Source organism: Otolemur garnettii, unplaced genomic scaffold (assembly GCF_000181295.1).
Source record: "Otolemur garnettii isolate 467f Iridium unplaced genomic scaffold, OtoGar3 scaffold00408, whole genome shotgun sequence".
Taxonomy (NCBI): domain Eukaryota; kingdom Metazoa; phylum Chordata; class Mammalia; order Primates; family Galagidae; genus Otolemur; species Otolemur garnettii.
The window spans coordinates 97,726-110,201 of NW_003852803.1; the positions used below are offsets into that span (position 1 = coordinate 97,726).

At 44.8% G+C, this 12,476-nt stretch overlaps 1 protein-coding gene across 1 annotated transcript in view; it reads left to right on the forward strand.

The window, feature by feature from the left end:
- LOC100957721 (NACHT, LRR and PYD domains-containing protein 1-like) overlaps positions 1–12,476 on the forward strand; it is a 58,417-nt gene that overhangs the window by 22,883 nt on the left and 23,058 nt on the right. The window contains 2 exon segments of the mRNA XM_023509140.1: positions 7,819–7,989; positions 10,336–10,422. Coding sequence (XP_023364908.1) covers positions 7,819–7,989; positions 10,336–10,422 — 258 coding nt within the window.

The following is a 12,476-nucleotide window of genomic DNA, read 5'->3' on the forward strand; positions in this document are numbered from 1 at the left end:
TTTTTTTAAATTTTTTTTATTAGATCATATTTGTGCACATTAATTCTATCATGGGATACAGTGTGTGTTTCCATATACAATTTGAAATACTTTCATCCAATTGGCCAACATAGCCATCATGTCATTCTCATAATTGTTGTGTTAAGACATTTATGTTCAACATTTAGAAAGACTCACATGTACCCTTATAGGAAAAAGCATAGGTGTTATCCCCGCAATCACCCTCCTTTCACCCATCCTCCCCCCGCCCCTCCCCTTCCTCACCCCTTTCCCGATATTCTTGGACTCCATTTGGATTATTGCTTTCCTATGATAGTTAACAATTAGTTTCATAATAGGGTTGAGTAAATTGGATAATTTTTCTTCCATTCTTGAGATACTTTGCTAAGAAAACATTTTCCAGCTCCATCCATGTAAACATGAAGGAGGTAAAGTTTCCATCTTTCTTTAGGGCTGCATAGTATTCCATGGTGTACATATACCACAATTTATTGATCCATTCATGAGTCGATGGGCACTTGGGCTTCTTCCATGACCTAGCAATTGTGAATTGGGCTGCAATGAACATTCTGGTATAGATATCTGTATTGTAGCGTGATTTTTGATATTCTGGATATATACCTAGCAGAGGAGTTATAGGATCAAATGGCAGATCTATATTTAGATCTCTAAGTGTTCTCCATAAGACGTCCAAAAGGGAAGTATTAGTTTCCATTCCCACCAGCAGTGTAGAAGTATTCCCTTTTCTCCACATCCCCGCCAGCATCTGTGATTTTGGGAATTTGTGATATGGGCTAATCTTACTGGCATTAGATGATATCTGAAAGTAGTTTTGATTTGCATTTATCTTATGATTAGGGATGATGAGCATTTTTTCATATGTCTGTAGGCCATGCGTCTGTCTTCTTCAGAGAAGTTTCTCTTTAAGTCTCTTGCCCACCCTAAGATGGGATCACTTGTTTTCTTCTTGCTAATACATTTGAGTTCTGTGTGGATTCTGGTTATTAGACCTTTGTTGGAAGCATAACCAACAAATATCTTTTCCCATTCTGAGGGCTGTCTGCTTGCTTTTCTTACTGTGTTCTTGGCTGTGCAGAAGCTTTTTAATTTGAGGAGGTCCCAGTAGAATATTTTTGATGTTGCTTCAATTGCCCAAGGGGTCCTCCTCATAAAATATTCGTCCAGGCCAATTTCTTCAAGAGTTTTCCCTACACTTTCTTCTAGTGTTTTTATAGTTTCATGTCTTAAATTTAAGTCTTTAATCCAATGAGAGTCTATCTTACTTAGTGGTGACAGGTGTGGGTCCAGTTTCAGTTTTCTGCAGGTTGCTAGCCAGTTCATCTAGCACCATTTGTTAAATAGGGAATTTTCCCCCACTCAATGTTTTTAATTGGCTTGTCAAAGATCATATAGCGGGAAGTAGCTGGATTCATCTGTTGGCTCTCTATTCTGTTCCATACATCTACCTATCTGTTTTTGTGCCAGTACCATGCTGTTTTGATCACGATGGATTTATAGTATAGTTTGATGTCTGGTAGCATGATTCCTCCTTCTTTGTTTTTGTTTCTGAGTAATGTCGTGGCTATTCAAGGTTTTTTCTGATTCCATATAAAATGAAGTATTATTTTTTTGAGATCTTTAAAGTATGACAATGGAACTTTAATAGGGATTGCATTAAAATTATATATTGCTTTAGGTAATATAGACATTTTAAAAATGTTAATTTTTCCCAGCCATGAGCAAGGTATGTTTTTCCATTTGTTAACATTTTCAGCTATTTCTTTTCTTAGAGTTTCATAGTTCTCTTTATAGAAATCTTTCACGTCCTTTGTTAGGTAAACTCCCAAGTATTTCATCTTCTTTGGCACTACTGTGAATGAAATAGAGTTCTTGACTGTTTTTTCAGCTTGACTGTTGTTGGTATATATAAAGGCTACTGACTTATGGGTGTTGATTTTGTAACCTGAGACACTGCTGTATTCCTTGATCACTTCTAAGAGTTTTGTAGAAGAATCCCTGGTGTTTTCATGTCATCTGTGAAGAGTGAGAGTTTGATCTCTTCAGATACTATGTGAATACCCTTGATTGCCTTTTCTTCCCTAATTGCTATGGCTAAGACTTCCATTATGATGTTAAAGAGCAATGGGGACAATGGGCAACCTTGCCTGGTTCCTGATCTGAGTGAGAATGATTTCAATTTGATTCCATTCAATGTGATATTGGCTGTGTGTTTGCTGTAGATGGCCTCTATCAATTTGAGAAAAGTCCCTTCTATGCCAATTCTCTTAAGTGTTCTGATCATGAGTGGATGCTGGATATTGTCAAAAGCTTTTTCTGCATCAATTGAGAGGATCATATGGTCTTTGTTTTTTAATTTGTTTATGTGGTGTATTATGTTTATCAATTTGCATATGTTGAACCAGTCTTGAGATCCTGGGATAAAACCCATTTGGTCATAGTGTATAATTTGTTTGATGTGTTGCTGGATTCTGTTTGTTAGGATCTTGTTGAACATTTTCACATCAATATTCATTAGAGATATTGGTCTATAATTTTCTTTTCTTGTTGGGTCTTTTCCAGGTTTGGGGATCAAGGTGATGTTTGCTTCATAGAATGGGTTGGGTAGTATTCTGTCTTTTTCTATATTTTGGAAAAGGTTAAGTAGTATAGGTGTTAGCCCTTCTTTAAAAGTTTGGTAGGATTCAGATGTGAAGCCATCTGGTCCCAGGCTTTTCTTTTTAGGGAGATTTTGTATAGTTGATGCTATTCAGAGCTTGATATGGGCCTGTTCAACATTTCCACTTCGTTCTGACTAAGTCTTGGAAGGTGGCGTGCTTCCAGTATTGGTTGATTTCCCTCAGATTTTCATATTTCTGAGAATAAAGTTTCTTGTAGTATTCATGGAGGATTTGTTGGATTTCTGAGGGGTCTGTTGTAATTTCATCTTTACCATTTCTAATTGATGAAATTAGAAATTTAACTCTTTTTTTCTTGGTTAGGTTGGCCAACAGCTTATCTGTTTTATTGACCTTTTCAAAAAAACAACTTTTTGATTTGTTAATCTGTTGTATAATCCTTTTGTTTTCAATTTCATTTAATTCTGCTCTAATTTTGGTTATTTCTTTTCTTCTGCTGGGGTTTGAATTGGAGTGTTCTTCCTTTTCCAGTTGCTTGAGATGTCTCATTAAGTTGTTAACTTCTTCTCTTTCCGTTTTCTTGAGGAAAGCTTGCAGTGCTATAAATTTCCCTCTAAGGACTGCCTTTGCGGTATCCCAGAGGTTCTGATAACTCATCTCTTCATTGTTGTTTAGTTCCAAGAATTTGGTAATTTCCTTCTTGATCTCGTCTCTGACCCAACTGTCATTGAGCATAAGGTTATTTAGCTTCCTTGTTTTTGTTTGGGTCTGCAGATTCCTGTTGTTGCTGAGTTCAACTTTTATTCTGTGGAGGTCTGAGAAGATACGAGGGATAATTTCTATTCTTTTAAATTTGCTGAGGTTAGACTTGTGACCTAAGATGTGGTCTATTTTGGAGTATGTTCCATGAGCTGATGAGTAAAATGTGTACTCAGTTTTATTAGGGTGAAATGTTCTGTAGATGTCCGTTAAATCCAAATACTGAATGGTTAAGTTTAAATCCAAGATTTCTTTGCTAAGCTTCTTGTTGGAGGATCTATCCAGCACTGCCAAAGGGGTATTAAAATCTCTGACTATAATGGAACTGGGAGTAATCAGGTTGCTCATGTCTGTTAGAGTGTCTCTTATAAATTGAGGTGCATTCTGGTTGGGTGCATAAATATTGATAATTAAAATTTCATCGTATTGAGTATTACCCTTAACAAATATAAAGTAACCGTCTTTGTGCTTGCTCACTTTTGTTGGTTTAAAGCCTATTGCGTCTGCAAATAAAATTGCAACACCTGCTTTTTTCTGTGTTCCATTAGCCTGGAATATAGACAACCATCTCTTCACCCTGAGTCTATGCTTGTCTTTCAAAGTAAGGTGAGTTTCTTGGATGCAGCAGATATCTGGCTGAGGTTTTGTATCCAGTCAGCCATCCTGTGCCTCTTTAGAGGGCAATTTAAGCCATTCACATTGATTGAGACTATTGATAAGCCTGGTATACTTTTGGGTATTGAGTTTTTTGAAAGTCCAGTGGACATCTTTGTTCTTTTTGTCACTGTGGAGATTGGAATTTGATCAAAATTTTCTGGGTGGGTTTATTTATGTGGTGGAGGATTGTGCTGGCCATTATGGAGAATAGGTCTGAGGATATCCTGGAGGTCTGGTTTGGTTATGGCAAATTTCTTCAACATGTGAATGTCATTAAAGTATTTAATTTCTCCATCATAAATGAAACTCACTTTAGCTGGATACAAGATTCTGGGTTGAAAGGTGTTTTGTTTTAGGAAGTCAAAGGTTGATGACCACCCTCTTCTAGCCTGAAAGGTTTCAGCAGAGAGATCTGCAGTCATTCTAATATTCCTCCCCTTGTAAGTTAATGTTTTCTTGCGTCTAGCTGCTTTCAGGATTTTCTCTTTCATGTTAACTTTAGTGAAGTTGATTATGATATGTCTGGGGGATGTTTTGTTTGGGTTGAGTCGCACTGGGGTTCTGAAGCTGTCTACTATCTGAATTTCAGGATCCCTTGGCATATCTGGAAAATTCTCTTTCATAATTTTATGAAGGAAGGCCTCTGTGTTTTGTGAAGCAAAACTAATATTCTGCCTATGAGGCGAATATTAGTTTTCTTCGAATTATCCAAGAGCTCTCTGAGCAAGTAGTCTGTTTTTGCTCTCCATTTATCATGATCTTTGGATGATTGGGCACATTCAAAGTCTTTGTCTTTAGTGTCTGAGATCCTATCTTCTGCCTGGTCCATTCTCTGAATGAGAGATTCAACCATAGTCTTCAGATCTTTAAGGGCTGCAACCTCTTGCTTCAGTGTATTGTAATCTTTGGTCATTTTATCTTCAAAATCATTTAATTTCTGGGACAGCTTTTGAATAATTTGAAATTCTAGTTTCTTCCTTTCCTCCATTCTGTTGATCTTATTCACTATCCAGATTGTGAACTCAATTTCTGACATCTCAGACATCTGTTTATGGAGCGGGTCTTCAAATGTGTCTGTCCCATCCTTCCTTGGGAGGGAGGGGTTGATCTACTCTGGTTGTTCTGATTACCAGAGTTTTTCCACTGATTCTGCCCCATGCTGAATTTATACCTTTTGCAGACATCCCTAAAGCTGTTCTGTCAGTGGCTTCTTCTAGTTGTCTCCTGGGCATGGCACCAAGGCCCCGGGAATCGGGGAAGCAGGGAAGCGGGACAGCGGGCAGGGCGATGCAGCCCTTCATGGGAGGAGTCAGTCACAGTCACGCTGCCAAAGCCGCGGGAAGAGGGGACAACACCCAGGGAGACAGCTGAGTGAAGAATGCTCTGGCTGGTGGGATCAGTCTGCAGCGTGGATCAAGCAGTTCTCCCGGTGAAGGACCAGGACAGGGGCTTGGTCTCGCAAGGGTGGGTGGATCCTGCTCTTCTAGCTGTCTCTGTGGGTGAGCAGGGGAGGGTGGACTGGAAGCTCAAAATGGCAGTGTGAATGCCAGTTCCACTTTTCTGCCTGGGGGAGGGTGTTCTGAGTCTCAGCATGGTCCCTCCTGGGTAGTAGACTTCCCTGTCAGCAGCTCTCACTCCTGGAGTGAGAGAATAGGTCCTCAGTTTATCTATCCCCTGTAGGAGACTCAGAGGAGCGGTTGAAGAGGAAACAAAGGAAAAGCACACCTTTCTTGGGGGAAGGGATGGACATTTTTCCTTTGGGGTGTATTATGTACCTGTAGAATGCCTTCCAGGAGTCGTCGCTTGCCTCAGAAGAGGTGTCCTGCCAGTATCATTCTTCTCTCTTGGCTGGGCTCCCAGTCTTCAACTTTGTTGGGTGTTTTCTGGACTTTATCCTTTCCTCTGGACAGGAGCTTCTGTCGGAAGCTGGTACCTGTCGCATCTTGACCCCCTCCCCTCACTACTTCTAAGGTTGAGTCTCAGAGAGATTAAATTATTTTCTGAAGGTCACACAGCCAAGAAGTAGCAGCACCAGAATTTTGAAGTCAGGTCTGATACCTGATTTTCTATTTTCATAGACCCCTCTTTTAGTCAAGACCCTGAGGGCTATGTGACATGTTACAAGCATGGACTTCAAATAAGTCCCTGAGTGTTCTGCTCGGGGCTGAGAAGACCCAGCTGTGGGAGCCAAAAGTTCTAGAAGCATAGCTGAGGCCCCAAGGGCAGAGGACCCCCAGACAGTCTTCCCCAGAGACAGCCTGTGTACACGCAGCATAAGCAAACACACAGCCCTTTCCTTACGTAAGTGGCAGTACACCACAAACATTTTCACATTTTGCTTTTCTTGGAGATTGCCCCACATCAGTGCACACAAAGCTGCTGCATTTCACTACATGGATTTATCATCTGTTTTTAAATCAATCCTCTGTCATATGCACCTCAGTTTTCTCCAGTCTTTGCCTCTATGAACAGTACTGAAGTTAATATCCTTCTCCTGCATCCTGAGATAAAATGGCTTACCTGTAGCCTAAATTCTGAGAAATAGAATTGCAGGGTAAAGGATATATGCATTGTTAATTTTGCCCTCCAAAGAGGTTGTTCTAAGCAAAGAGTGCATTGTTTCCCAAGATTAAATGGGCCACCATGAGCCTCGTCCGTAGGCACCCCAATATCAGTCCTTCCCTGTGTATCTCACCCCACACTGCAGGAACAGGGAGAAACTTCATCTGGAAAGACAGCACAGACCAGTCTGCCTTTTCATCCCTGCCCCCATCAGCCCCCTGTCATTCTCAGCTCATGAACAGTGAGGTCCAGGGCTGCCTTGAACTTCATGACAATAAGACCCTCCCCCAGGCCAACAGATCCACCCGTACCCCACAGGTCCTACAGACCAGCTCCAGGACAGGCAGTATGACACAAGATAGACAAGGCAGGCTGGGGGGTTGTGGAATTACTCAGAACAGCATGCAGCTTGCCAGGATGGCCCTACTCTGGGCCAGCGTGCACCCCAGACCACAATGTAATGGGGATCCCAGGCTAGGTCCTCAGTTCCTACTGAAGCCATCACACTCACCCTCAACTTTTATTCTCCTGTGAGCTCACTCATTTTTCTCCTGGACTGCAGATTCCCTTAAGATCAAGACCCAGCAAAGCATCCTATGGCTCCTGATCAGGGTGTTTGGCATGGTTGATGTGATTAACAGTTAGTCAGCGTTTTCAACTGGTATGCCATGGCACACTGGGGTACCATGAGAGGTTCTTAGGTGTGCCATGATATTTTTTAAAGATTATTAATTAAAATTTTCTTGGAAGAAATTCAAAGCACAATAAGTAAATTCCTTACTTTAACCCTTTTTTAAAAAAAAAAAAAACCATAATTTAAGTGTGCCACTAAAGTTTAACTATAGGTTGAAGGGTGCTGTGAGATAAAAGAGGTTGAAAAACACTGAGTTAGAGCCAGACATACACAGGGAACACTGGGTAAATCACTCCTCAAGGCTCATGTGGTGAATGGCAGAATTCCTAGGAATCACACTGGGGTGAGAAAGAGAGGCTGCTGCATGCTGAGGGGCCCCTTGACTGAAGAGGAAAGTTAAAGTTAAAATCTCCCAGGTTACTGCAAGCCTGGAAAGTTTTTATCTTCCCTAATGTCACTGTAGGGCCCCCAAAAGGTCATAGCTACAGGAGAGGGGGACTAGACCCCAGTTACCCAGATGAGTGGGTCTTGATGATAATGACTGTGGGCCCACATGTGTCTCTCCTGTAGGCTGGTCAGCTGTGGCCTCACATTCAGCTGCTGCAAGGACCTGGCCTCTGTGCTCAGCACCAGCCCCAGCCTGAAGGAGCTAGACCTGCGGTGGAACAACCTGGGAGACCTTGGCGTGAGGCAGCTCTGTGAGGGGCTGAGGCATCCCACCTGCTCACTCACGCTCCTGTGGTAAGGCCCTGTGGGCCCCCTCTGGGCAGAGGTCAGGGAAGTGAGGGTGGAGGGGGATTGGATCAAGGAAGGAAAAGGGGCCGCTAAATACATAGTCATCCTGGATTTCTTACTGGGTCCGTTACTTACTTACACGTGACTCTCAGGCAAGTCACTGCCCCCTCTGAGACCAGTTTCTTTATCTGTGGAATGGGAGTATCATACCCACTTAATGGATTATAATAAAATAAAATGTATAAAGAAGAAGACCAGTGCTGAGAAGAGTTAGGCATGATGAAATGATAAGTATTAGTGAGGCTGCATATTCTAAGGGACTCTAGCATCACTGCAGGGCAGCACTTCATTCATTCACTCATTCATTCATTCATAGCATGCCTCCCATGTGCAAGCACTGGGCCAGGCCCTAGGGAATAGGACAGTGAGCAAAAGGCCTGGGTCCTGCCCTCCTGAATTTAAACTCTACTGGGAAAGAGATAAGCATTCATCACCTATGAACACACAAGTGTGTGTGCATCAGCTCTGTTGAGTGCTATGAAGGGAAAGTGTAGGGTATTATGAGAATGTGACCCTGGAGAGGGGGAAGCATGGAATTAGGTTGAAGGGCCAAGAAGAGCTTCTCTGAGGAAGTGACATCAGGCTGAATCCTGAAAGGGAAATGGGAATTGCCCAGGCCACTTTGGGGAGAGCTGTCCAGGAAAGGGATAGCATGGGAAAAGACCCAAACAGAAAATGGCTTGAGCACCTGAGACCCAGAGACCTCTGAAGAGCCCTGTGTGGCTGGATGGAATGAACCCCCAGCTCTCAATTTGCATCCTGCAGGCCCTGGAGCCTAATGCCCTTGGGGAAAGACCCCAAGTAGTCACCCCCACAACATCTCTGTGCCACTTGCTCTTTCTTCCTCCTCCCTGCAAACAAACACATGGGCCATTTCTGATGAACACATCCCTACAGCTGGGTAGGACTATGCCATGTGCTCAGGAAGCTGACAGAGGCTCCAGATGCCATGTCCAGAGACTTGGGTCCTACTCTGATCTCTCAGAGAGGTGCTGGGATCCTGGGCCCTTGGGTTCTCCTCAGCCAGGCCTCCGGCTCCCTCCCCAAACCTAAGGGCAGCATAACAGGGATAAACAGTCTGCACTTGGGTCTGTCTCCTGCCACTTACAACCAGGGAATTCCATCCTGGGATCAGTACCTTCCGATTACCAGCCTGCTAGCCACTGGGTATTGTTGGCTGTAACCATCCACCCTGAGTTGAAGAGCTTGGCCAACATGGCCATCAAACCTCAGCTGCCTGGGAGGGGACCTTGCTCCCTGAGATCCTGTGAAGGTTTCCCATCCTTCCCTCCTGGAGCCCAGGACTTGGTTGAAAGGGACAACTGTCTACTGCTTGGGCTCCATCACCTCCCCAAAGGGAGAATAGCTCTGCTCACGGTAGAGTGACAAAGGCCTGGCCCTGTACAGGGTGAGGGTCTTGTCACCTCCTGCCTTATTTACATCTCACAGCAGGCAGAGCAGGAGAGATTCACCCTTGACTGAGGACACAGAGACCCAGGGAAGGAAATAAATGCATAATCAGCCTGGGTTTCTTACTGAGTCTACCACTTACTTACACGTACCACTCAAGAAAGTCACTGTGCCCTCTGAGGCTTGGTTCTTTCATCTGTGGAATGGGAGTATCATACCCACTTCATGGATTATAATAAGATAAAATATATAAAGAAGACCATGCCTTTGTCACCCTACTGTCCCAAATCTGCCAGAAACCTCACAATACAAAGCCTGTGAGAATGGAACCAGGAATCTCTCTTTCCAGCAAAACTTCCAAACTCCAGGAGACAACCCCTAGGTCTAGGCCCTAGATGGTCATTATGAGGCTATGGGAGTGCCACTAGTAGCTGGCTTCAGGGACGACTCCTGCCAATGACAGCCCCTCACCAAGGCCACATTTCCTTTCTGGGGTAGCCTGCATTCGACAACTGAGGACTGACTGACAGATCTTAGGGTACAAAAGGCCTACCCCTTATCCTAACCCCAGACAGTGCTAAAGGGCCATCCCATCTTCAGAGGTGCCCATACAGTCAACTGAGACCTCCTCTGAGACTGTCCAGCACCCACTTCTCCCTCTGCCCAACCCACTTCCCTCCCTCCCCTCACCCTGGTGTGGACTCCAGAACACTCCCTAGTAAAATTCCTCACACTACTTTCCACATTAGAGCCCAAGTCCCAGGGAGGCCAACCTAGGACAGAGTCCATTGAGAGGTGCAGGTCCATGCATTCTAGATGCACCCCAAGGGCCCAGGGAGCACATGGGGACCCCAGGAGAACCAGGCCCCCTTCTGCTTGCAGGCTGGACCAGGCCTTTTTGGGTGAGAAGATGAAGGAGGAACTGAGGACCCTGGAGAAAGAGAAGCCTGCACTTCTCATCTCCAGCAGGTGGGAAAGGGGCCCCAGAACTCCCTCTGGCTGGTGCAGACTCAGGGCTGAGCCAAGAGACAGGGAAGGATTCTTAGGGTGAGAGAGATAGACAGAACCAGGAGAAAACCAAGAAGCCCCAGCAGCCAGAGTGAGGTTGTTTAGTGCAAATAGAAGCAAATCACCTCCCTACTGAAGCCATCTGTTAGACAAATAAGTAGGTCAAAAAGTGCAAAAGTGAGTGGGTGAGTGAGTGAATCCTCCGGGACCACCATAGTGTGATACCGAATGGCCACAAGTACAGGCTCCTTCACTGCAGAGCAGGGAAGGTTTGGAGCAATGAACAGAGACAAAGGGGGCAATTTGGACAAAGACCACCCTCAGTGTCACTGAAACTCACACACACATATACACACACACCCCTGGCTTGAGGGGTAAGCCCCAAGCCCCGGGGACAACAGAGTCCATCCTCCACCCCCAGGAATCTGCTGCAGCCCCCTTTTTCTCTCACTTGGCACAGTTCAGCCTGTGTCTATAAAGTACAGCTGTCCCCAAGTTCCTGGCAGCTGTGCCCTACCAGAAATGAAAAGGAAAGAGCTCTTGGGGTTAGGAGGAGTCAGCCATCCACTGAACAGACATCCCCTGATAACACGGTGTTTCTTCACGTATGAATCTGACACATCACTTGGCTGCCAAAGATCTGTAATATTTCTCCATTGCTTCTGGGGCAAAACAGAGAGTTATTTGTTTCTTTTATATTTTTCTCTATTTTTTTTTTTATACAGTCTCACTCTGTTGCCTGGACTAGACTGCAATGGTATCAGCCTAGCTCACAGCAACCTTAAACTCCTGGGTTCAAGCAATCCTCTTGTCTGAGGCACTACAGATGCCACCACAATACCTGGCTAATTTTCTTATCTTAGTAAAGACAAGGTCTCACTCTTGCTCAAGCTGGTCTTGAACGTCTGAGTGCAAAGAATCCTACCACCATGGCTTCTAGAGTGCTAGGAATACAGAAGTGAGCCACCATGCCAGGCCAAAACAGATAGTTCTTGACTTGGGCCAGAAGACTTTGCTGTGGTCCCTCTCCCTCTGCCATTCCACCAAGGCCACTTTCTCCCTGCCCACTGGCCTCTAGACCAGTGGTTCTCAAACTCAGTGTTTCTAAATGTCCCCTGGAAGGCTTGCTATAACACAGATTCCTGCTCCCTCAAGCCCCCAGAGATTCCAATTCAGCATGTTTGAATGAGCCCTAGGACTCTGCAGTTCTTGGAGCTCTGGGTGATGGTGATAGTGATGCTGCTGCTCCATGAGCCATACTCTGAGCAGGGTGCTCCAGTCCCCTGGCCTCCTCCTGTTCCTCACAGGAGCTGAATCTCCCCTCCCTCAGAGTCCCTACCTCTGCCTAGAATCCACCCCTTCTTGGCCCAGCCAACCCCTCCCATCCTCCTAAGCTCAGCTCAGCTCCTCTGCACAAGGTCAGATGGACCCACCAGTGAGGTAAAACCCAGCCAGGTGCAGTGCTGCAGATGTGTGGGGTAACTTGTGCCTGTCTCCCCACTGGACTATGCTCCTAGAGGTTGAACTGTCTTTCTTGTTCACTACTGTGAACTCAGATTCCAAAATGGATCAGCTACTGTGTAAAAAATGGGCTGGACAGGAACCAGAGTGAAGGAGGGAGACCTTTCAGGGGACACAGCTGTGGTTCAGGTCATAGATGCCAGGGCCTAGCAGTAGGGTAGAGGTCATCATAGGGAAGAAAAGAGAAAGCAGAGCTATCGAGAGGTCCTGCCAAGGTGATCAGCTCTCGGGGTGGGTGAGGAGGAGTTAGGATGGCACCCCAGAGCCAGCATGGAAGGACAAGCAGATGGGGAGGGACATATTCATAGAGACAGGGGCTACAGAATGACCACTAGCTTGAGTTCAAATTAGCAAGAGTTAAATTTTAAGCAGGGATGTCATGTAGAAAGCCCTAGTTTCCTCCAAGAACCTAAGGAGGATGAACAATTCTCAATTCTATATCCAGGAAGCCAAGTGTGATGAACCCTAATGTTGGAGGAGAGAAGACTAGTAAC